Raw genomic sequence first — 23,832 nt, 5'->3', positions numbered from 1 at the left:
TACGTGTATATTTTTTATGTTTCCCAGACTTGGAGAGTTGGGAATTAGCTTTGGACTTTGGAGCACAATGTCAATTTACAGTGCAGGACATTCGCTGGACACACAGTAAATGTCTTAGTATCGTAAGCTCCATGAGGTTAACACACCCTTAACATGGGTTAACAGACCCGTGATCCCACTGTCTCCTCAGAGAGAGCCATGGAGCCATGGAGCCACTGGTCTGAGATCAGCCTTACACACACACAGACCGCACACTGCTCTGAATTTAGTCTTACACACAGACCCTACACTGGTCTGAGGTTAGCCTTAGACACACAGACCCCACACTGGTCTGAGATCAGCCTTACACACACACAGACCCCACACTGCTCTGAATTTAGTCTTACCTACAGACCCCACACAGGTCTGAGGTTAGCCTTACACACACACAGACCCCACACTGCTCTGAATTCAGCCTTACACACAGACCCTACACTGGTCTGAGATCAGGGTACTAAGAGTGTGTGTGTAATGAGGAACAGGCAGGGCCAATACCTGCCTACGTGGTGGACATACCTGGTGTAACACACAAAATGTCTTACACCCTAATTCAGGTCTATTTCTCAAAATGTGTCTTCTCAGTGCTACACAGGTGACTAAGTCGTTGATGATGAAATGGATTTTTTTTTCATTTACCAGATCCATTTACTTTCTTTAATTTTAAAATGCTGGTAATCATATGTCTGACCATGTGTGACTCTAACCATGTCTGACTCTACACATCTATTTTCATCGGTCCAACATAAAGGCCTTGGTAATGACTGACTGTTGAATCAGGTGTTTCTGGGTAATGGTCCTCACGACCTGAGTAAATGAATATGGCTGTCTGAATATGGCATTACAATAAAGATTTAAAAGTTAGCAATAGCAGAAACCATGGCTGTACTAATTAAACTATCCTTTCATAGTCTGTTTGTGTATGTGTATGTGTGTGTGTCTATGTGTGCGCATGAATATGTGTATGTGTGTGTGTGTGTGTGTGTGTGCATGCTTGTGTGTCTATGTGTATGCATGAATTTATATGTATGTATGTGTGTGTGTGTGTGTGTGTGTGTGTGTGTGTGTGTGTGTGTGTGTGCCAGTGTGTGCCAGTGTGTGACCAAGAATCAGCAATAAATAGAAGGAGAGTGAGTAAGGGAGTGAGCTCACGTTACTGACTAACCAGGCAGTGGGAGAGCAGGGGAGCATTTCCCAGCCTGTAAGGATGTCAGTGTTATGTAAGCAGGTATGAGTGATCACACCTTGTCATCCAGAACAACAGTGCAGACCAGCAGATCCAGGAGAGCTTCACTTTAGCCAACAGACCAGGTAAAGAGTCCAGGCACATGACACTTCACATCTCAACAGTCTACGGTCAGCAAAAGACTCTCCAAAGAGTCCCATCTAGTGGACGAGTCACTACTGAACTTCAGTTTTAGTCAAGGTTTTAGTCTAGGTTCAGGGATAATCTGACTCTCTGTAACCAGGGCTGCGACACAGTTCAGAGTCATGTGTTGCAAATTTACTAATGTTGCTGACTGAACTGGGTAAACGTTTATTCAGTATTCAGTCAGTTTGGACAAATTCTTTGACTGATGTCAGTTTCTAAGTCTTATATAAATAACTGCTGTCAAAGACTCTCCACAGCACACAGGGTAGTGAACTGCCTGACCAGAAATTCAGCTTATGTTTCCAAAGCCAAAGCCCCTCAGCTAGCACTCCTGTCTAGGTTATCTGCTCTAGGCTTCCTGGTGGCCGAGCTACTGCTACTGAACGTGTTTGTTAATAATGAAACCCTGTGTGGCTCTTTCCTGACACATATGCAGAAGCACAAAACACACACACACAGATGTGATAAAAGCTTAGTGGTGAAAGGAAGCAGTCTCAGCCTGATTCATTTTGTTTCTTAACAAATCAATCTGAACATTTGTTTCACCACACAAATGTTACAATGCTGCCTATATTTTGCCTGTTTATAGAAGGCACTATACAATAGTTCCTTCTTTTTCTCAGATCAGAAATACAGTTCCTTTGCCTTTTAATTAGGAAATAAGATTTTTTAGTGTATCTCATTTTCAGAAATTTGATCAAAGGTCATGACTGAATAGTTGAAGATGAAAGGCTGGACAGTCTGTGTGTTGCTATTGTAGGGGTTTCATTTACTAATCCGTTACAATACATATGATTTGCTAGGCATCAATTATTGATGGCAGTAGTGGCAGTGGTAGCTCAGTGGTTACAGTGCTGGACACATAATTGGACGGTTGCTGGTTCAATCCCCCCTACTGTTGGGCCCCTGAGCAAGACCCTTAACCCTCAATTACTTAAGGTGTACTCAGTCATAGTTGTAAGTTGCTTTGGATAAAAGCATAAGGTAATGTATTAATTGGTCACAAATATTCAAATCATGTCAGAATCTTAACTAAACAAAGTAAGATTAGCTTGATTTGAGCCCTGAAGGATTTAAATAACACTGATTTCTTTGATGATCTTGGCAACAATCACAATCTGAATGATATCAATACAGACAACTTGGTTAGAATAAATGATACATTTATTAACACAGCTACTCTAGATCACAAACGACAGTGTAGATATCACAGTGCATGGTCTGGTCTGAATCTATTTGGAAATATGATACATGTGTGCTTTTTTTGGAGACACACATTCATACTCCCATACACACAAGAACTTTATCCTCTGAGACTCTTTTATACTCATGAGACCTATTAGCACTCATGAGAAAATAAGTGTTGAACAGTTGGATACCAAGAGCACTTAGTGGCTTTTGGTAAACAGAAATGCCGCTTACCATTTCTACCTGAAAGAAAAACAAACATTAAAAATGCAATGATGAGCCAGTAAAGCACTGATACACAGCAATAACACACTCCTGCTTCTCTGACACCAGGTCTGAACTGAAGCAGTTCAAATGAACAGAATCTGACTGATGTAGGAGTCTATAGGAGGGATCAGTGGACAGGGCACTCCCACTGAATCAGCATGGACAGACAAGCCACTCTCACTGAATTAGCTTGTATAGAGAGGCCACTCCCACTCAATCTGCAAGTACAGACAGGCCACTCCCACTCAATCTGCATGGAGGTCAGGCCACTCCCACTCAATGTGCATGTACAGACAGGCCACTCCCAGTGAATCAGTATGTATAGACAGGCCAATCCCATTGTCTTTACTGGTAAATCAGGAATTGTGTGACATTTTTCCAGAGGGTCTGTCTGTTCTAATCTATGTGGAAGACTCCCAGCAGACCCCTCTGGGACAGAGACCCTTCTGCAATCTCCCGGTGCGCACTCCCAGTGCACACTCCCAGTACACACTCCCAGTGCATGTCAAATCTCTAAAGAAAGCACCACCAAGAAAACAAGCCTAACATTCCCAGATGAGATGCTAAAGAGTCTTGTTTTCTTCAAGATAATGAACACACATGTCAACATGCAGAGTGACATAATGGTTTTAAGTGTTTTTACAAAAAATTATTCAGTAGATACACAAAGACTTCATGAATCATTAAACGTTTATCTTGTTCTTGATAAACATCCACTGTGGAACATTAATTCATTCTGTATATTTATTCAGTAAAGGATCTGCACCTTTAGGGAACTTCAGCCACTGCGACACATTTCAGCATTTGTACAAAATAATGCAGAATCTGGAGCATTTCCTCCCCTAATGGTGGGATTAAATACTCCCCAGGGATATTTTGCTGGTTCACTAATCTGCAGTTAGTCCACAAATGCAGAACTCCTCTTCTCACACTGTTTACAGAAAGTGGCCTCAGGTGTGTCTGGAGACACACCAAAACAAAAGCAAACAGATAAAAGACAGATAAAAGCAGATTTTTTAGAAAGATAAAAGCAGCTTCCTTAATCAATAGAAAGAACTGGAAAAGGAGCGCAGACCCTCAGATATACTCTGGAACAATGGTCTGACCCCATAAAGCCTCGCGCTTTTCTCATGTGGGTCTAAAACGGCCTTCCACTGCATCTTCACTTGCAGATTTTTCACCGGCACTTGTGTTTTCGCGGTAAATCCAGCCTCGAAAACCCACGTGAAAAGGTGAGAAAACGTTGTGATCAAACTACTAGTGTACTGCACAGCGCGCAGACTGTGAAGACAATGCGCGCTCAACCGAAAATGAAAATATATATACAAAAAAGGTAGGTGGCGGGCGCGTGTGTAGAAGCCGTTGAACGAAATGAGTACTTGGATATGATTACTGGTCTTGAACTGCGCACGCAGGCGCCATCAGTACCAGTTCTTTACCAATGAGAGCAAGGGCAGTAAAGTAACCCACATCCCACATCTACCATTTTATTTTACCCGTTCACTGAGTAAAAACTAGGAAGCAAAATAAATAAATAAATACAATAAGGCAGTAAAAAATAGGAACAGTCCGATCCAGTAGCATATATACTTGATCAAAAATAGTAGGTGTAATTATTCTGTTTATAGTAGACATTTCGAATTTTACTCTTGAAGCAATATCAGAACGATGCGAAATTGAAATGAGACTGATAAAATCGCTTGGCGCTATGGAAATACTGTTATCCTAAATAACCTAAAACCGTTCTATTTCCCGAGCGTAGCCTATGGATTAATGCCAAATTCCGTCTCGTAATTCCGTAGTTGGGGACAGAAGCAACTAGTAGCTACTGCTGGGCTTCGCAAAGAAATAGCTTTCCCCGACACTTTGTGGTTGATGTTTCTCCGCGCAGAAACAATACTATAAACATTCATGATGCTGACGCAGATTTGACATGTTCTGAAGAGGGGAAACTGGATTGACTGCGCTCAGAGTGAGTTTTACTAGAGGATCCTGTAATTTATTAACTTGAACAATCTGTTGTTTGGTGATGCTTGTGACTTTTGCCACCACGGTCTTACCTTCTGCTGTCGTCTCGCCATGTCCGTCGGCTGCTTGGCGTTAAATGGATAGGCGATGCAGCGCATCACAAAGACGTAAAGCTGCAGCCGTTTCTTTCTTTCCTCTTCCTCCCTTTGCATCCTTTCTAAATCATCTTTCTCCTTTTCGCTCGGCACCGAGGGACTGGGGCTCGATGGGCGGATATTGCTAGTCCGGCTCGGTTGTAAACCACCGGAGCTTTCGCTGGTCCTGCTCGGAGACAGCAGAGTACCACCAGCCTTGGGAGCCGCTATCACTTTGCGCTCCTCTTCCACGACCTCATCTTCCTCCTCACTCGATGATGGGTCCAACATTCTTGTTAAAGTTGTTTATGTTCTAGAAGTCAGGGATAAAACAGGAATTGTGATTTTCAGCTCCACGACTAAAAGGACAATGAAGTCGCCCCACTCACTAGGAGCGCCGGCGATGCGTTCCTGGTGTATGAAAAGTATGAAGGACGATTATGCTACCTGCTTTATGTGCCGCGAAACCCTTAACTTCACTCAACACAATATTAAAATTAGAGTAAAGTGTCACTTACGTTGGATGAGTTTGAAATAACTATTCCTACAACCAGTAATCTCTCACCGAATGAAACTGTTGCTGCCTTCGTTCTGTCTGCGTTTAATGCTCCATTCACGGGGTGGGGATTTTGCCGGGAGGTGCTGTGGTGTTGGGGAGGACAGGTTCTCGGAGTCCTTTTTTAGCCTTTGACTCTGTCTGTTTCCTGCTGTGCCTTGTCAGCTGAGAACTGTCGATGGCCAATTCCCGAGAAGACGCACTGGGCGCTGACCATGGTTCTGAATCGCAGGCGAATCATGTCGCTAGAGGGGGAGGGGCCCGTTGACGTTGTTTCCGCGACAGCTGCATCGCCCCATCTCTCAAACGCTGCCACAATTACCGTGGCATTAATCTTCGTTTTAGTCCGGTTTATCGCCGCTTTGTTTTCCCAAAGTGCTCTGCTGGCAAAAGGCCTCAGGTTTAGGATACTTCTGTAGGTTTCTTGGCAAAAGCCTAATAGTAATTACCAAAGACAAGAATTCAGTCCTCCTGAAGTAACCTGTAATGGGCGTTGTGAGAGACTGGAACGGCTTTTTACATACAAATGAAGTCTAATATTGCTCTAATTTAACTGATGCACCGTCAGCATTGGTCGTACAGTTGTAATACCATATGGCCTCGTGTGTGGGAAGTATACCTAACGTTTTAGTTTTCCTGCGAGTTATACGCAGCTCTTTATAAGGTTCCTTGCTTATGTCGACTTGGCTGAGGAGAAGACCTTACCGAGGGACTCCTCTCACAACGAACACTATTGTTATTATGGACAAACTTTATTATTAAGCACTCGAGTTAAGGATCCAGCATAGAGGTCATAATAGCGTGAACCACTGCAGTTGCACTGAGACAAAACTAATGCAGTGAAAATAGATTTTAAAAAGCGAATCACTGCATTCATCTCCACTGAGTCTGATACAAATGTGTGTGTTTTGTGGCCAAATTTCTATTGGTTGCACACGGTTCATGGAACGACAAAATTAGTACAGTACAAATCTAGCTTTCTGGCGTGTTGGGCAGTGGTAGCTAGGTGGTTAAGGTACTCGATTAGTAATCAGAAAGTTGTCAGTTCAGGTCCCACCACTGCCAGGTTTCCACGGTTGGGCCCCTGAACAAGACCCTTAACCCTCAATTACTCAAGTTGTGTTCAATCAGAATTGTAAGTTGCTTTGGATAAAAAGCGTCAGATAAACGCTGTAAATGTGTTGCATACACATTACAATCATGTAGCAAATGCTATCTTATCTCCCAGTCACTCTGGTTGTTTCACTAGTTAATCAAACTGATAGCTAATATGTAAATTCAACCAATAGATAACTATCAAAAGTTACAGTGACAGCATTTTGAACTCGCCTGTATAAAGGTACTTATCACGGTAGTTTCAGCCTTCGACGTTAAAATACATCAAATTAGGCCATAGATCACACAGGGCAACGCAATGAAGAGCTGAACCAAAAGTGAAAGAACCTTAGTGGCTTTGGCAAGACATTCCCTATAACAGGGACATTAACTAGTTATAGGGCGCATGCATGCAAGCTTTCATTTTTCTTTTTAAAATGTATTTGATTCGTTTTTTACATGACCGTGATAGCAACGGGAGCATTCCGTTGACCATGCGAGTAATAAACGCTGGAAAAAATGCATGTAGCCTTCGTGGGCTACAGTCACTGCAAAATAGGTGAAAATCGCGCTGTGAGTTTTGTAATGAGGGCCTTATTACCCAATGGCCTGATAGATTAGTTCCAGAGTTCAGTTTCTCTTTCCAAAGATCCGAAACTTACTACATCTATCAATGCAACAGGCTGCGTCACAGCTAATCAGGCTCCGCGCTTTCACAAGCTGCCTTTCACAACGATGCTCCTCCCCTTTTTGCTTGCCAACGCTTCTCTGTAGCTTTTACAGCGGGACGTGTGGGCGGTACGTACATTTCACCACGCCCCCCGTCTGGTGTCTCGTTTTATCTCTGAAAGTGAGCGACACAGTGCATCCCCGTGCGCGCACGTAGCTATAGTTACACGCGAGTTGTCTACACCTCCAGTGTCACTGCTGTAGAAATACAAGGACATTTCGATAAGTTAAGCTAGCCATGGCAGCGCAGGACTTTAATTTTTTACTTGCAACGGACTCTTATAAGGTACGTTCCGGTTACCTGGTCGCGTGTCTTATTTGTCTCAAAACAAAAGTGGCCATAGCTGTATAGTTGATGATATTGCTAATGTCAACTAGCTAGCACGGTTAACTGGGTAGCTAGCTAGCCTAGCTAGTTTTTGGCTGTTCTTCCCTTTGCATTTTAAGCGTCTTCTCCTGTAGCCTTGATGTGTTCGGGGAATTCAAAAGACAGTATGTCGCGCTAAGATTTTTTTTTTAATTAGCCACCTGATGTTGAAGTTCAGAATTATTAGATTCAGCTAGCTAGTTAGCTAACCTAGCTATGCTAGCTGGACAGATTGTGAGGAGGTTTCGTTTTAAATGGCCCACTCACTGAAGGCGAGTGGGGGTTAGCTTTATCTTAGCGAGCTAGCAGAGTAGAGATTACCTGGTTAGCTAGCCTAGCTAACGTTAGTTGGGTTTTTCAACGGAGATGGAGGGTAACTATGTTTATTTGGGCTACTGCTGTTAATATTAATATAATAATAATAATAGGCTGTCTAGGTGTAACACGGATCTGGAGTCGAAGAATCGAAACAGAAATTAAGAGTAACTAACGTAGCGTTAGCCACTAAAGCTAACGACTTTGGTTATTCGCCTATCAGGACTGTCGTAATTTTGGATACTGATGTGATATGGTCCAAAACATCCCAGCTCAGAAAATATTCTAGATAAAATTGTTACTTTTGGATCTCTCACTTTACTTGACCGCTATGTAGGTTGGAAGCGGAAGCAGGCATCGCTTTGTGAGGATCTGTGCTGGCCAGGTGGAATAGAGAAGTCGAGTGTTTGGAGAGATCAGATGTCCTTCTGTGTTCACTCTCAAAGGGCATAGGGCCCCCCCATACCCGACACTCAACACATTTTACTGCTTAATCATAGGACATTTCTTTTTACTGTTTTGTTATTGTGATCAGTGGTGCTCATATGAGTGTCGTTTTTCATTTTAATTAATTTTATAAACCTTGTTCTCAAGACCACACGCTTTACGTCAGACGTGCAGTATATAAGGTTTAATCTGAGACTTGTTCTAATGTTTTCTGTTATTAAATTGTAAATTGACAATACAATTCCTGAATTATGTAATTCACAGGTTTTAGGCTCGTGCTTGAAAAAAATCTATATTTGTTACCCTTATCCTCAGCACAGATGATAAAACAAAGTTATGTGAATTTTCATTGTTTTTATCTTTAAATCCGTTGCTTGAATCACTTTTAGTTTTACATTCAGGCCTGTAAAAATTAAGTCTATGTGTGTTTGTCAACACTTAAAACATTTATTTTTCTGTTTGTAGTAGTTTTCCTTGAGTGTACAATAGAATACCGTGGGGGTTTTATTACTGCAATAATGGTATGAGGGATTTTTGATGGAGGTGTGAATCTTTGGAAGTGTACATTTCGTGTGTCCATAGGTCCATAGCAGCTGCTAACTGTCATGTGCCACCATTTTAAACACAATTTAAACAATGTTAAAAAATGTCTTCCTTTCTTTCTATTTTTAAAAGAACTGCATTTTTCTTTGGCATGCCAGATCTCTATCTTGCGACGGCCTGTTTGTAAATCTTTACCTGCCTCCAAACTTTCTTACCCAAGGCCCTCCCCCCAGCATGATTATGTAACAGTGTTTGTGTTTCAGATTAGGTATGACCTCGTAATGAAGCTCTTTGTTCTCAGCCACAGAAGTCACAGCAAAACATTCTGTGACATTGCTTTTGGATAAGAATTTAGGCAGACCTGTTACTGATGTTGGTCATTTTGGAAAGTGAAACAAACAAAACCCACGGATACAGACAGTAGACTACATATATTCATGAAAATAAAAATGGTTAATTAGTTCTTCTTGGTATTTTTGTTTATCATGTAGGCAGGTTATCTCTGCAGTCAAACTTGTAGGAGGTGATATGTAAATACTCTGTAGGCTAAGTACTGGAAGCAGCGTTATTAAGCAAGGCAGTTCTGTTTGCACAACAGCTTCTGTCTTCACTCACCAAAGGACCTGTCCAGTGGCATCAAGTCAGAGTTTAAAGACTCTAGTCCTGCCTTTAGGAAGAGGAGGGTCTGTCCATGCACAATATGTCCACCCAGTCTGTCTTTGTGATTTTGTCTTCTCCTAGGTTTCATTTTAGATCAAAGAATCTTAATATAAAGCCGTTTTCTTTCTATTTAAGTACATAGTACAAAGTGTGTCATATGAATATCCTTCCAAAGCCAAATAAATGACTAATTTATTTCTACAAGAAGTTCTATATTGCGTAAAGCTTGCATAAGCCTGAAAGCACATGACCCTCTCACACACTTTTGTGTTCCACTTTCTAACTAGGACTCATAGAGGTAGAGAGACTGAAGGTCTTGGCAAACTGTAGCGCACCTTTTAGTGTTTGGTGTGGTTCTTCTAAGAGCGTACACATGGGTGTTCTGTTAATCAAGAATTCCTTGTAATGTTTGTGAATGTCATGCGCTGTAGTGAGTAACAGACTCACTCACTTAGACTGATTAGATCAGACGCTAGCACCATCATTGTGACACCAAGACCGCATTCTCTACATCAGTAGTTTAATTCTAAATGTATCAAAACTCTGATGTTGGATCAAGCTACAATGACATAAAATATAAGAAACCTCGAGGGTCATCAATGTTAGGCTGTTTTTTTGTGGTGAACTCTGGACACTGTCCACTGAGCTAAGTGTTTGTGCCTAAGCCTGTAGTTTAATTAGCTTCCTCAAGGAAAACATAAATTGCTTTACATTTCCATAACCACCCATGAACATGGCTTTTCTGATGGCCTGAAACTCAGAAACTCAGGTTCCATCCACACGGTAAAGCACATATTCACTGCTTATTCTCTGTTTTTATGTGCAAGAGCTGAAAAATATGTGCCTGCTCGCCTATCCTTCTCAGCTGTACTTCTTGTCAGAGCCGTGATCACTTAGATGGTGTTCCTGAAATATGTGAGATCAGATCAACTCTCTTTGTGCCATCCGTTGAAAGGCTTTATGCCACACAGACATCAGAGACGTTACATTTGGCTTCCTGCCGATTCTCAAGGCAATTTGTGACATTTTTGAGACTTAATCCTTACTGAGTCATGGGAGTTATTCTTCCATTACGTTTATTGTGTCTGTGTTTGCACCCCACATGGAATATAAGAGTGAGACAGTTTGATCTTAATGCATTCCTTGTTCCTCTGCAGATAACACATTACAAGCAGTATCCACCAAATGTCAACAGAGTTTACTCTTACTTCGAGTGCCGGCGCAAAAAGGGCGCGCAGTTCAACGAAGTCGTGTTCTTCGGCCTGCAGTACCTCCTGAAGAGATATATAGCAGGTATTTCCCAGACCTCACACTATCACATGATTCTGTCTCCTGGATATGTTCTCATATTTCTAACTTATTGCTGCCAGGACACCCTCTCTTTCCTGTAATAATATTGTTGGGTGCAGTTTGATTTCTTTCATCACCCTGCCTGTTCATGTAAAACACAGCACCACAACATTGTTGCCCCTTATTTTAGAGCAATTTCTGTCTTTATACAGCGCCAAAAACTGGTACTCAACAGCTGACACATAGCCCTTATAGTACTGGAGTGTAATTAAAAACAAAGTGCATATTGATGTGTGCGCGTGTGTAAACTGTGACTGTGATTCAGAACCAGCCGTGTCCGTGTGTGAGCCGTGCCTGTGATTCAGAACCAGTGACATATGTGCCACTTCAGTCTGAATGTTACAGTGAATTTGCTTGTCTGCTGTAGATTGTAGTCTTTATATTGTGCTGTGACCTCCTGCCCAGGGCGTGTGGTCACAGAGGAGAAGATTCAAGAAGCCAAAGTCTTCTACCAGATGCACTTCAAGCAGGTGGTGTTTGACGAGCAGGGCTGGAGGAGTGTGATGGAGGTATGACTGTCACGCCTCTCAGCCACTGGCCCTTTCCCAAGCCAGGCTAAAACCTAAACGCGTGTGTGTGTGTGTGACAGAAATACGATGGACGCCTTCCAATCCGTATCAAAGCTGTTCCGGAGGGGAAGATTATTCCCAGGGGAAACGTCCTCTTCACAGTGGAGAACACAGACCCAGAATTCTTCTGGCTCACTAACTACATAGAGGTAGACTGTTTGATTATCTTTTTAAAACACCACCTTCTCTTAATCCTGTTATTTGTGTTTTATGTTTTATTACCTTGTTATACATATTGAAGTTCAGATGATGAATAGCAGTGGAGATGGTCGTGTTTGTGCCCCTCAGAGCCAGATTAAAGAGTCCGATATGAAAAAAGTTGAGAATTTTGACATCTAAAGCATCGAAATTAAGGAATGCAGCACAAAATGGGAAAGAAAGAGGAGAGGGCGCACATAGAAACAGCTTCATAGCGCGAGTCGTTAGACGTGCGTGGTGCGATGTTTTTAATCAGCGTCCAGTAACACGAACACTAACCTCATGCAAATCACCACGCGTTCTCGTCTGGAGCCAAACCACAGCAGAGTAGGAAGATCCTGTCAGATACGCGGCATTTTGACCTGATCAAGTGTCTTAGTAGGCACGCAATTCATTTTTTCATAAGAGAATGTTAATCAGCTAATGTTGTTAAAGTCTTGGTGTTGACAATGTGTGAATTACATTGCCAGGTGTTTATAATGCTATTTCTTAATAACAGAATAATTCAGTAGAATTCTATAGAATAGAATAATTCAGTTTTAAGCCACGTCCTGTAGTGCTGTCTGTGCTCCCTAAAGAGACATGCCAAAAAACTCACCCTAAAATTGAAATGTCCCATAATGTTCAGCAGTCCCAGCGCTTTGAGTGTAATGCTGGTAGTGACTCTGTTTTGAAAGATTGTACCTTGTACACTTGAAATATCGTGAGTCATGTCCTGTGTGAGACGCCGAGTCTCAGGGAGCGGCAGGGTCTGGCCGATCTCACCACTCCACGCCTATAGAAATCAAGCGCACACACACACACACACACACACACACACACACACACACACACACACACACACACACACACACACACACACACAGTGTGCCTGGCCAAAAAAAGGTCACAAACTCTAATATTTCATTCGACAGCCTTTAGCTTTGATTACGGCACGCATTCGCAGTGGCATCCAGAGTTGCATTCATTTTCCCCCAAAGATCTTGTATGGGTGATGGGAGATTTTGACCAAAGCACAAAGTCTTCTCCAGTACATCCCAAAGATTCTCAATGGGGTTCAGGTCTGGACTCTGTGGTGGCCAATCCATGTGTGAAAATGATGTCTCATGCTCCCTGAACCATTCTTTCACAATTTGAGCCTGATGAATCCTGGCATTGTCATCTTGGAATATGCCCATGCCATCAGGGAAGAAAAAAATCCATTGATGGAATAACCTGGTCATTCAGTATATTCGGGTAGTCAGGTGACCTCATTGGGCACATAACGTTGCTGAACCTAGACCTGACCAACTGCAGCAACCCCAGATCATAGCACTGCCCCCACAGGCTTGTACGGTAGGCACTAGGCATGATGGGTACATCACTTCAGCCGCCTCTCTTCTTACTCTGATGCGCCCATCGCTCTGGAACAGGGTAAATCTGGACTCATCAGACCACATGACCTTGTTCCATTGCTCCAGAGTCTAATCTTTATGCTCCCTGGCAAATTGAAGCCATTTTTGCCAGTTAGCCTCACTGACAAGTGGTTTTGTTAAGGCTACACAGCTGTTTAGTCCCAATCCCTTGATTTCCCTTCGCATTGTGCGTGTGGAAATGCTCTTACTTTCACTATTAAACATATTCCTGAGTTCTACTATTGCTTTTTCTACGATTTGCTTTCACCATACGTTTAAGTGATTGCCGATCACGATCATTCAGGATTTTTTCTGACCACATTCCTTCCTCGAAGATGATGTTTCCACTTTATAATAATGCACTGGACACTTCTTAACCTGATTTTAGTAGTTTGAGCAATCTCCTTAGATGTTTTCTCTGATGCATGCCAATAATTTGACCCTTCTGAAACAGATTAACATCTTTTTCATGACCACAGGATGTCTTTCGACATGGTTGTTTAACAAATGAGAAGCTACTCACTGCATCAGTTAGGGTTAAATAACTTGTTGCCAGCTGAAACATAATCACCCAAGCAGTAATTATCCAATGGGAGGCTCTTATCTATATATCTATATATCTGATGTGAATAGGTTATTTGGGGGGGGGGGGGGTTTGGTCCTCTTTAACCCTTCAGAAAGGTTAGAAAGGCCTGACTGCACACCACGTGTGTGTGTGTGTGTGTGTGTGTGAGAGAGAGAGAGAGAAAGAGAGATCTCCAGAATGTTTTTCCCAAACAGGCATGAAGTGAAAAATGCTCTCGGTCAGTGATGTTAATATTTTCATTTATATGCATTGGTCTCAGCTTGGTGAGGTAGGAGGGTCTTCATAGCCGACTCGCTCTGACAGCTGTGTGATGTGTGTTCCTCCCCTCCCCCACAGACAATGCTGGTTCAAATGTGGTACCCCATCACCGTGGCAACAATCTCCAGGGAGTTCAAAAAGATCCTGGCCAGGCACCTGAAGTCCACTTCAGGCAGCCTGGAAGGGCTGGAATTCAAGCTCCATGATTTCGGCTACCGAGGAGTGTCTTCCCAGGAGGTAGGAGGGACACATCTGCAATGACACCCCCCCCCCCCCATGACATCACTGTGTGCAGTTGCTGATTGACTTATTCAAAATTTTGAAATGGGCCAAGGCTGTGGAATTAACCACCCAGTCAAAGTATGATTAAACAGATGATCAAAAGAAGGGCCTGCAGCCTGTGTGACAGGACTGTGTAACAGGACGCTCTGTCTCTTCCTGTCTGTTGGTGTTGTCATGGTTGGTGCTGGTACCTGATCACATGCTGGAGTTGAATTCCCAGTACAGAATTCTGAATGTGTGACTGGCCACATTCATGGACCGTCCCAGCATCTGGACTCATTCTACTAAGCAGCATCACGGGACTGAACTCAAATGGCATCAGTGAAGCAGCCGGTTTAAGATGAAGCAGAACATCTCCCTCATGTCACAGTAGATGAAATGGTACAGTCTTGGTTCCGCGTGTGGTAACGCTCCGCTCTGAGTGCTCAGCATATCCGTGTCTCCTCAGGTCAGTAAACAGGCAGCCTTGACTCTTGGGATCAGGAATTACAGAGCTGCAATCAGGCAGGGCATGTCCCAGGGCACTGGCGGGATCAGGGATTAACTTTGTTTATGCTGCAACGGGGATTCAGAAAGGAGCCCCCGTGTATACATGCGTGTGCGTGCACATGCGTGCGCGTGCAGAATGATCGTCCCAGCTGTTGGGTGGGTCTGTGGTAAAGGAGGTGTTGTTCAGTGATGATTACGACATGCAGCCTGGCATGATCTGTAGTAATTACATGTGTTCTAGCACACACACAGTCTGTGAGCTTCCCTGATGAATCATGGCATCAGTCCCTGAGACCTTTAGAGTCAAGTCTTTAGTGTACACAGATATATACTGTACACACACGTCTTATCCAGACAGATAACGGTGAGCGCTTTACTTTTAGGCCGCAGTCGTTTGGCTTTAGCCTGAGGTGTCGTGAGCGAACAGTAAAAGCACTTTTCTTCAGTGCTCATCCCCATTAATGACAGTCAGGGTGATGTGTGTGCACTGTGGTGGATTAATGGTGTGGCAGGGAGATTAGTGGTTCCAGGCTGAGAGGATGAATTCACCAGCTGGGGCGTCGCCTTCTCTCCTGTCTCTGAAATCTCCCTGGTCTCTTCTGTCACCTTGCAGTGAAAAAACAGCTCATAGAATTCAAACATTTGAGTTTATTAGTATTTGTTTATTATTGTGCAGAAGTTGTTTTGCATGGGAATGTTTGGGTACATTTTGTTTGCATTGTGAAACTAAAAATAAATCTTTATTTTCCTTGAACTTATTTCTTCAGAGTAAGTAAACGCATGATTAGGGAGTGGAGAGGGGATACCCAGTGGCTTCCCAAGAGAAAACCGAATTAGGAAGGAATCCTACCCGTATGTGGGACATGGTCTGTACTGAACATGAAGATTATTGGTCCCTGTTCCAGACAACCAGGGCTCGGGGCCCCCGTGTGTTTACAGTAGCACACACAATTCCTCCTTAGCTTAGGAAATGGCATCTGGGTGTGCGTTCAACTCAGCACTTGGCTAGGGAACCGTGATGTAATAGGTGTCTGGATCGCGGCAGGGTCCTGGGGATCATGGGAAAAGATCTTGATTTTCTGACCCGGGCAGCTAAGAATACTTGGAGGTTTATGTGCTTGGGTCCCTGTACTAAACTAGCTTTGGGCTTTTTAATGTACTTTCATGGAGTGTAGTATTTTCCCCTGTACTCCACTAAATACTCCACAAAACACTCTTATGTTCATTGAAGTTTCTTCACTATGCAGCATAACTCTCCCATTTTCTGGAATAGAGCACATGGATCACAGGCTGAACCGTAGCGTTCCCTCCATCCCAGAGCTGTGTGATTTTTGACAGATTTCCTGTCATGGTTGACTGTGTTTCTCTCTCTCTCAGGGACTTCATTGTCTCACCTTGACTGAGGTTGACTATAGAGGTAACTGTGTGTGTGGCTCACTATAATGTGTGATCTAATATGGATATTTCTCTCTCTCTCTCTCTCTCTCTCTCTCTCAGTCAGCAGCTCTAGGTGGAGCTGCTCACTTGGTGAACTTCTGCAGTACTGACACGGTTGCTGGTCTGATCATGGCCCAGCGCTACTACAACTGTCCTATGGCTGGCTTCTCCATACCTGCTGCAGAGCACAGGTGAGACACACGCACGCACACAGACACACAAACACGCACGCACGCACGAACACACACACACACACACACACACACACACACTCAGTAACGTGCTCTCTGTCGTGCTCGTGCTCCTGATGTCATCCTTCCCCAGTGCTCACACTCATGCACTTTCTCTTCTGTTATTTAGTCATTCAATATTGATCTTATTGCCAATTGTTTAAGTTATTGACTAATTTCCCTCCTTATTCATGATCATGTTTACGTTTTGGAGGCGAGTTGTTCTTCAGCTAGATGAGGACTCCAGCTGGTTCTACAATCTGAGATCTACAACCTCACACTCCTCTGTGCAGCCTAACTGTGTGCGTGTGTGTGTGCGTGCGTGTGCGTGCGTGCGTGTGCGTGCGTGCGTGTGCGTGCGTGTGTGTGTGCACGTGTGTGTGCGCGTGTGTGTGTGTGTGCGCGTGTGTGTGTGTGTGCGCGTGTGTGTGTGTGTGCGCGTGTGTGTGTGCGCGCGTGCGTGTGCGCGTGTGTGCGTACGTGCAGCACCATCATCTCTTGGGGTCGGAACAGGGAGAAGGAGGCGTATGAGTGCATGCTGGACCAGTTCCCCTCAGGCCCCGTGGCTGTGGTCAGTGACAGCTACGACATCTTCAAGGCCTGCAGGCACATCTGGGGCGGTAAACTGAAGGAGCGCGTGATGGAGCGTAGCGAGGACTCCGCCCTCGTCATACGCCCCGACTCGGGCGACCCGGCTGAGACACTCCTGGAGGTGAGTGCCACCTGCTGGTGGAGCAGAGACAGCAACTTCAGCTTCAATGGCTGATCTCAGCATGGCTGGTCTGAAGACCACTCAGTATTGCTGCTGGGGCTCAAGCATCTTGGACTGATCTTGGACTGAATCTCTCTCATTCATCTAACCCGAAACATGAGGGTTCAAAAGACGACAAAAAACCACTAAAAGTTGAGGTCTCTAAGCTGCTGTGAGTTGAATACTCCCAGGGGTCCTGATTTAAGACCATAACGCTGTTTTATTGAAACAAACAGAAGCAGAGATCCCTTTAGGAGAACAGCATGTCTGTGCTACTGTATTGATCAGTGCTCGACTGCCACACGTTATTGTTCTGATCAGCTTGAGCAGCCTGGGCGGGAACAACATTCCAAGGCTCTGACTCATCAATTAACCTTTGACACGTCACACTGAGCCTTTTAGTTTTGTGTTATTTGTGTAATCAGTCAGAATAAAAAAATCTCTCTCTCTCTCCCTCTCCCTCTGTAGGTGATAAAGATTTTAGAGGAGTGTTTTAGCTGCTCTCAGAACTCAGTGGGCTTTAAGGTTCTTCCATCATATCTGCGCATCATTCAGGGAGATGGTATAGACCTCTGCTCTGTTGAAGATGTAAGTGGTGGTGATGATGATGATGATTATGATGTGGGTGTAGTAGTAATAATAATAATAATCATAATAATATTATGATGATGATGATGATTATTATTAATAGTAAAAGTGTCGTTGATTTGGGAAGGCGGTGTATGTCCTGTTGGTGCCTGGCGTCCTGCTGATTGCCCTGCGGGCCTGTGTTCAGATCCTGAAGAAGCTGCATGATGAAGGCTGGAGTGCAGAGAACGTGTTCTTCGGGTGTGGTAGCGCTCTACTCCAGAAGCTCAACAGAGATACGCTGAACTGTGCCTTCAAGTGCAGCTATGTGGAAACCAACGGCAAGGGGGTGAGTCGCCCCTGTGCCCAAGCCGACGCAAGGGGCTGAGTCGCCCCTGTGCCCAAGCCGACGCAAGGGGCTGAGTCGCCCCTGTGCCCAAGCCGACGCAAGGGGCTGAGTCGCCCCTGTGCCCAAGCCGACGCAAGGGGCTGAGTCGCCCCTGTGCCCAAGCCGACGCAAGGGGCTGAGTCGCCCCTGTCCCCAAGCCGACGCAAGGGGCTGAGTCGCCCCTGTCCCCAAGCCGACGCAAGGGGCTGAGTCGCCCCTGTGCCCAAGCCGACGCAAGGGGCTGAGTCGCCCCTGTCCCCAAGCCGACGCAAGGGGCTGAGTCGCCCCTGTCCCCAAGCCGACGCAAGGGGCTGAGTCGCCCCTGTGCCCAAGCCGACGCAAGGGGCTGAGTCGCCCCTGTCCCCAAGCCGACGCAAGGGGGTGAGTCGCCCCTGTCCCCAAGCCGACGCAAGGGGCTGAGTCGCCCCTGTGCCCAAGCCGACGCAAGGGGCTGAGTCGCCCCTGTGCCCAAGCCGACGCAAGGGGCTGAGTCGCCCCTGTCCCCAAGCCGACGCAAGGGGCTGAGTCGCCCCTGTCCCCAAGCCGACGCAAGGGGCTGAGTCGCCCCTGTGCCCAAGCCGACGCAAGGGGCTGAGTCGCCCCTGTCCCCAAGCCGACGCAAGGGGCTGAGTCGCCCCTGTCCCCAAGCCGACGCAAGGGGCTGAGTCGCCCCTGTCCCCAAGCCGACGCAAGGGGCTGAGTCGCCCCTGTCCCCAAGCCGACGCAAGGGGCTGAGTCGCCCCTGTCCCCAAGCCGACGCAGGGGGCTGAGTCGCCCCTGTCCCCAAGCCGACGCAGGGGGCTGAGTCGCCCCTGTCCCCAAGCCGACGCAGGGGGCTGAGTCGCCCCTGTCCCCAAGCCGACGCAGGGGGCTGAGTCGCCCCTGTCCCCAAGCCGACGCAGGGGGCTGAGTCGCCCCTGTCCCCAAGCCGACGCAGGGGGCTGAGTCGCCCCTAATGGTGCTTGCTGCTCTCCTGCCCATGTTGCCTTTGCTGGACCAGTTGATCATATGCAAACTCTTGGTACAGCTTTGTTGTTTTTTTGTCCATATTCTTATAATAACGTGTGCGTGTGTGTAGATGGACGTATATAAGCAGCCAGTGACTGACCCCTCTAAAGGATCAAAGCGTGGTCGCCTCTCTCTCAGGAGGAACTCTGACGGGTTTATAGAGACGGTGGAAAGCGGTGTCGGCAAGCCTGAGGAGGTGAGAGCTGCTCTGCCCTGGTGCACCAGAACCTTCTTGTAGCACATGAGACTGTGCACGCGGTTCCCCAGGAGCAGGACCAAAAAGGGCAGATACAGTTCAGATCATCTTTCAGCTTTTTAAAAAAATGTTTTAAAGCACTGAATTACATTTGTGGTTGTGGTGGTGTTTGAGGGGTGGGACTGCTTGCCTATGTTTCCTGTGCTGGTTAACCTACATTTATTTTAGAGCAATCGGAGTGGTTTTAATGAAAATGTAATTTAATGTAATTGTCTTTAATATGTCCGGTACTGGCAGGTCTACTCTGGTCAGTGTTGTTACTGACCAGCCTGTAATGTAAGTTGCTCGTTATGAAACTAGGCTGTATTCCATGACTGCTTCTTAATTTAAGCTTTTTTTAATTGATCAGAATGGGTTTGTGCCAACCGTGTGTTCCCACTGTCCTGCCCGCTCTGGTGGGGAGCTGGGATAGCTGGGATAGCTCCCTGCAGGATCGGCAGCATCTTTGTCTTGTTTAGGAGCATTGAGACTAGGAGACTGATTCACAGCTCCTGAGCAGTGCTGTGGGTGATGCTTGTCCGAGGGTTAACAGTGGCTGTGTGTGCGTGCATGCGTACGTGTGCGTGTGTGTGCTGTAGGACATGCTGGTGACGGTGTTTGAGAACGGCACCCTCCTGCAGGAATACTCCCTGGACGAGATCCGCAAGAACGCTCGCCTGTGGGAGGAGGACGTCAGCCCTGCCCTACACAACCAGGACCACCCCACACCACTGGACGTGCACCAGAAGCACATCATGAACGGGGTGCACTGATCAGTGCCGCGGCCCAGTGGACCGGCAATTCCCCTGGGCCATCTGGCCGTTCTGTGTTCAGTGCGCCCAAAGCAAAGCCGTGACTCCGCCTTCACGGACTAGCAGTTCACAGAGCGGCCAACGGCTGGAAAGGGGCATGGACAATGTTGACGTGTCTACATGCTATTGGGTTTGGCTTGCAGGTTATTTATTACTCTTAAAAAAAAACAAAAAAACAAAAAACAAACAAAAAAAAAAACCCCGAAGTGCTGTGTTTGTACAGCAGGGCTGGAAACAGCAGAAGGAGAATGATACTCAAGATTTTTTACTTCCCACAGAATTCACTGGAAGTAGCAGTAATCAATTACAAGGGTACTCCACTCTGATATGAAGAAGGTTAAAGGTCAGCGTTGCTTGCCAGTTGTGTGGCGACAGGTGCGTTTAATAATTAATCTGATTACTTAGTGATTTAATACCAGCGCACAACCTGAACGGTCACTCGCTGCTGGGACACTAATCACCATTAATCACTATTAATCTCTACTCTAATCACTAATCATGATTGTGACCCAGTCTCCGAATATTGTAGGCACCTCACAAAATGAAACTAAACAAAAGTTTGACGAACCAAATGAATTGTTACTGTACTGGAGTGAGTGTTGTCCGGGACGAGGTCCTTATCAGTCACGAGCTGAAAGGATTGTGTTGGGCGGCTCTGCCAAATCTCTCGCTGCTGGTGGTGGATTCATACGGAAAGGACTTCACACCGATGGTGCGTAACGGGGTGAGAGTGGGGGTCGCTGTGATGGTGATTAATGTTGTGAAAACATCACCAAGGTGACGAGTGACTTAACAAAGTAGAAATTCATGTGAGGTGAGATTGTGGTGAGGCCTGAGCCTCTGGGCTGATTTAAGTTCAGCCTCCATTATTAGGCTCCCAGTTTGAAAGGATGCCTTAAACTGGTCTCAAAACAGGGTTGATGAGCCAACACTTGGCTTGTGCGTTCCTCACAGACTGCACGTTCGGAGAGCGAAACCTAAAGGATGAATGCAGATCACACTCATCCTCATCACTGCCTGAGATAGAAGACACTTATTGCAGGCATCATGGTAACCTGCACATAAACACACTCTTTGTGCACTGAGCAGGTGTTTATTCCAGCATTGGGGAGAGGAATCTGCCCCCCCGCCCCATCACAGACCCTGAGTATACGCTATAATGACGCTGCACAGAAAGACGTGCTTCCTTTCTCCTCTCACGCTAAATCTGTGTGTGTGCACGCGTGTGTGTTTTGAAATGAGACCTAAAGCTGAGAGATGTAGGGGTGGTCCCTCCAGTGGGCCGGTCAAGCTGCTAACACTGCCTTAACCACATGGATCGTGGTGCTCACTGCGTGCGTGCGTGCGTGTCTCTGCAGTGCCATTACCTAGATTCCTCCCTCCACACTCCTGACACCCCCCCCCCTTGTGTGTCACATGACTGACTGCTTGATGAGTTGTTTATTTTCTTTTTTTTAACCCGGGAAGCCGCTGGCTGACGTTTGTCTGCCAGACAGACAGACAGGCAGGTGCAGGGTGGGAAAATCGTCTTTTATTTGAGAAGTTCTTCCTTGTCTGTGCTGCCTTCGTCTCCTGAACACTTTTCTTTTGTAATTCTGATCATCAGATAAGAAGCAGTTGACACTACCTCTTTTTTCCTATGCCAATGAGAGTTTATTAGTATAGAATTATAACTACATTCAATTGTATGTTTTATGCTGTTGTGTAAATACTCTTTAAAATCATAGTTTGTAGTAGTAGTACTTTAACTTTTAACCTTTTTCTCACTTTTTTTCGATTTTACAAAAGTGATATTTTCTATTGCAATAAATAATTCTTCTGTTTCCACTCGTTTATTTCCTGTTTTATGGGTACATTTTTAAAACAGTTTACCAGTGCCATCTCATTTGCGTTAGTGTTCAGGTGCTTCCTGAACCAGAGGGACCAGCAGGAGCTTGACAGACACCTGCCTTTTAGTCCGACTGTGGCCTACATAGATGTTGAAATATTAAATGGCGATACAGCTACTGCTCTAGCCACAAAGTGTTACATACAGTCAGATGTGGAGAACGGGCACTGGAGACTGAGCTTCAGGATGGGAGGTGAGGACTGCACTTAGGTCTTGACCTTTGGCCTAGGATGAAGAGATGTCCTGTAGAACCTGGTCTGTGGAGTCAGTGATGAATTAGACCTGGTGGAGCAGAGCTATGTCCCTTCATGCAGCCTGTTCGGAAGCTCCGTGATCATCTCACAACTGGTCCAGCCAGTCCGCTTACTGTTTATGCCTTACATAACACACCCACGGTGTAGCTCAGTCAGGCAGGACCAGTGTTCATCAGACACCCAACAGCTCAACCTCAGCTGGCCTCTCCTTCATGCTCCACGTGAGATTTGTGGTTTCATGTGTGTTTAATTGTCATAATCAACTGAACTATCACAGGTGAAAAGCAGTTATTAACCAAATTGAAAGAAAGCTGGAGAAAATGTCTAAATGGATGAATACCAGACTATAGAGCAAAACAAAGGGCTGGTAAATCATCTGAATATGCTTAATGAATTATTTTTATGTGGCCGATAAATATTTTATTTATCCAGAACTGGAAAAAATGTTTGCCTTCCAGAAGCCTAAAGTACCCAGCGTTTACTTAGAGCAGTGTGTTGTGATGTAGAACATTTATAGCGCCTGGCAGCAGCTTGGATGGTGGTGTGTTAATCCCAGAGAGAGACACACAGAAGGAGGAGTGTAAAGTCCAGAGGGCACCTGCCACCAAGTGAGGAAACGGACAGTCAACATACCAAACTGGTCACACTGTCTGTTAAAACTGAAGACGTGCTATTTTGGTCTCCTGTCTGAAGCCATGAAGAACACACAACTGTCTAGAATGGCTTCTAAGAAAAATAATATACCCTCCAAACTGAACTAAGCATATTTGTCATACTTAAGATTGTTGACCTCATTAAGACATAGGAGTGGTTATTGTGTATATTTGACGGAAGGAATATATTTGATCTCACTCTTTAAGAATGATCTTATAAGTATATAATCATAGTGTACTTAAGTTTGTGTGTGCGTAGAGAAGCATGTTTTAGTCTTAAAGAAACATGCTTGTGAACAAATCACAGAAAATACATTATACTTAAAGGTTGCGGTGAGCTTTGGTCCCTAAACCTGTGAATGATCCACATTTGAAATAAGTGAATAAATATTTATTTTTTGATTTTGTAAGCTTGACCTCAGTGTTGTGATCATGCACTGCTGTTAACACAGCTAGGATTATTTGGCAATATCAGATAATATGGGGAAAGGAAGCCCTCTGTTGTCCATTTGTGAGCATTACAGTTTAATGCCCTCTTCTTTGACCTCCTGGGCTTCTAACATTTAATGAGGTGTGAATGTTACGTCAATGTGACAAGTTAAAAAGAAAATTCAGCGACACATTTATGCGTCGTGTCCGAGCGTGTGAGTCCAGGTCCCATTACACTTTTCAGGAACTGCTGGGACTCGGAACAGACGTTTAACATGGACCTTGCCCTGCTGAATGTATTTCTGACCCCTAATGTAAATATAAATGACAAATTATAAATAAGATACCACAGTATCAAAAAATGTTTTATCCTATGC

At 45.1% G+C, this 23,832-nt stretch overlaps 2 protein-coding genes across 9 annotated transcripts in view; one reads left to right on the top strand and one right to left on the bottom strand.

Annotated features, from left to right (window-relative positions):
* The window catches only part of cadpsa (Ca2+-dependent activator protein for secretion a), a 102,969-nt gene extending 97,101 nt beyond the window's left edge, over window positions 1–5,868 (bottom strand). For 2 of the 7 annotated variants that reach the window (XM_035520389.2, XM_035520392.2), the window contains exons 1-2: window positions 5,531–5,862; window positions 4,924–5,278 (exon numbers count right to left, since the gene is read on the bottom strand). In XM_035520389.2, the coding sequence (XP_035376282.1) occupies window positions 4,924–5,256 (333 nt within the window). In that variant the 5' untranslated portion in view covers window positions 5,257–5,278; window positions 5,531–5,862. Of the gene's footprint in view, window positions 1–4,923; window positions 5,279–5,483 lie in introns of all 7 variants that reach the window. The other 5 variants (XM_081705178.1, XM_081705177.1, XM_081705175.1 and 2 more) reach the window with 5 other exon arrangements.
* A 1,595-nt stretch (window positions 5,869–7,463) lies between these two features.
* Window positions 7,464–22,054, top strand: nampt2 (nicotinamide phosphoribosyltransferase 2). Of its 2 annotated transcripts, none has more exons than XM_081705547.1 (11): window positions 7,464–7,631; window positions 10,835–10,970; window positions 11,433–11,536; window positions 11,617–11,745; window positions 14,111–14,269; window positions 16,301–16,431; window positions 16,984–17,182; window positions 17,690–17,809; window positions 17,997–18,137; window positions 19,255–19,380; window positions 20,019–22,054. In XM_081705547.1, exons 1-11 carry the CDS (start codon window positions 7,584–7,586, stop codon window positions 20,190–20,192), a joined length of 1,467 nt encoding a protein of 488 aa, XP_081561673.1. In that variant the 5' UTR covers window positions 7,464–7,583; the 3' UTR covers window positions 20,193–22,054. The 2 variants fall into 2 exon arrangements, with proteins under 2 accessions (XP_081561673.1, XP_035376379.1); XM_035520486.2 differs by having other exon boundaries at window positions 16,957–17,182.
* Window positions 22,055–23,832: the final 1,778 nt, after the last annotated feature.

Source organism: Electrophorus electricus, chromosome 22 (genome assembly GCF_041902795.1).
Source record: "Electrophorus electricus isolate QZ-2024a chromosome 22, ASM4190279v1, whole genome shotgun sequence".
NCBI lineage: Eukaryota > Metazoa > Chordata > Actinopteri > Gymnotiformes > Gymnotidae > Electrophorus > Electrophorus electricus.
The sequence above is the reverse complement of the archived record's forward strand: the minus strand, read 5'-3'. Positions and strand labels throughout refer to the sequence as shown.

Excerpts from the sequence above, each read along its gene's own strand:
- nampt2 (XM_035520486.2), top strand. The coding sequence starts at position 7,584 with ATGGCAGCGCAGGACTTTAATTTTTTACTTGCAACGGACTCTTATAAG. Across the intron at positions 17,810-17,996 it reads ACCTCTGCTCTGTTGAAGAT|ATCCTGAAGAAGCTGCATGA; the intron begins GTAAGTGGTGGT and ends GCCTGTGTTCAG. Across the intron at positions 19,381-20,018 it reads GTGTCGGCAAGCCTGAGGAG|GACATGCTGGTGACGGTGTT; the intron begins GTGAGAGCTGCT and ends TGTGTGCTGTAG.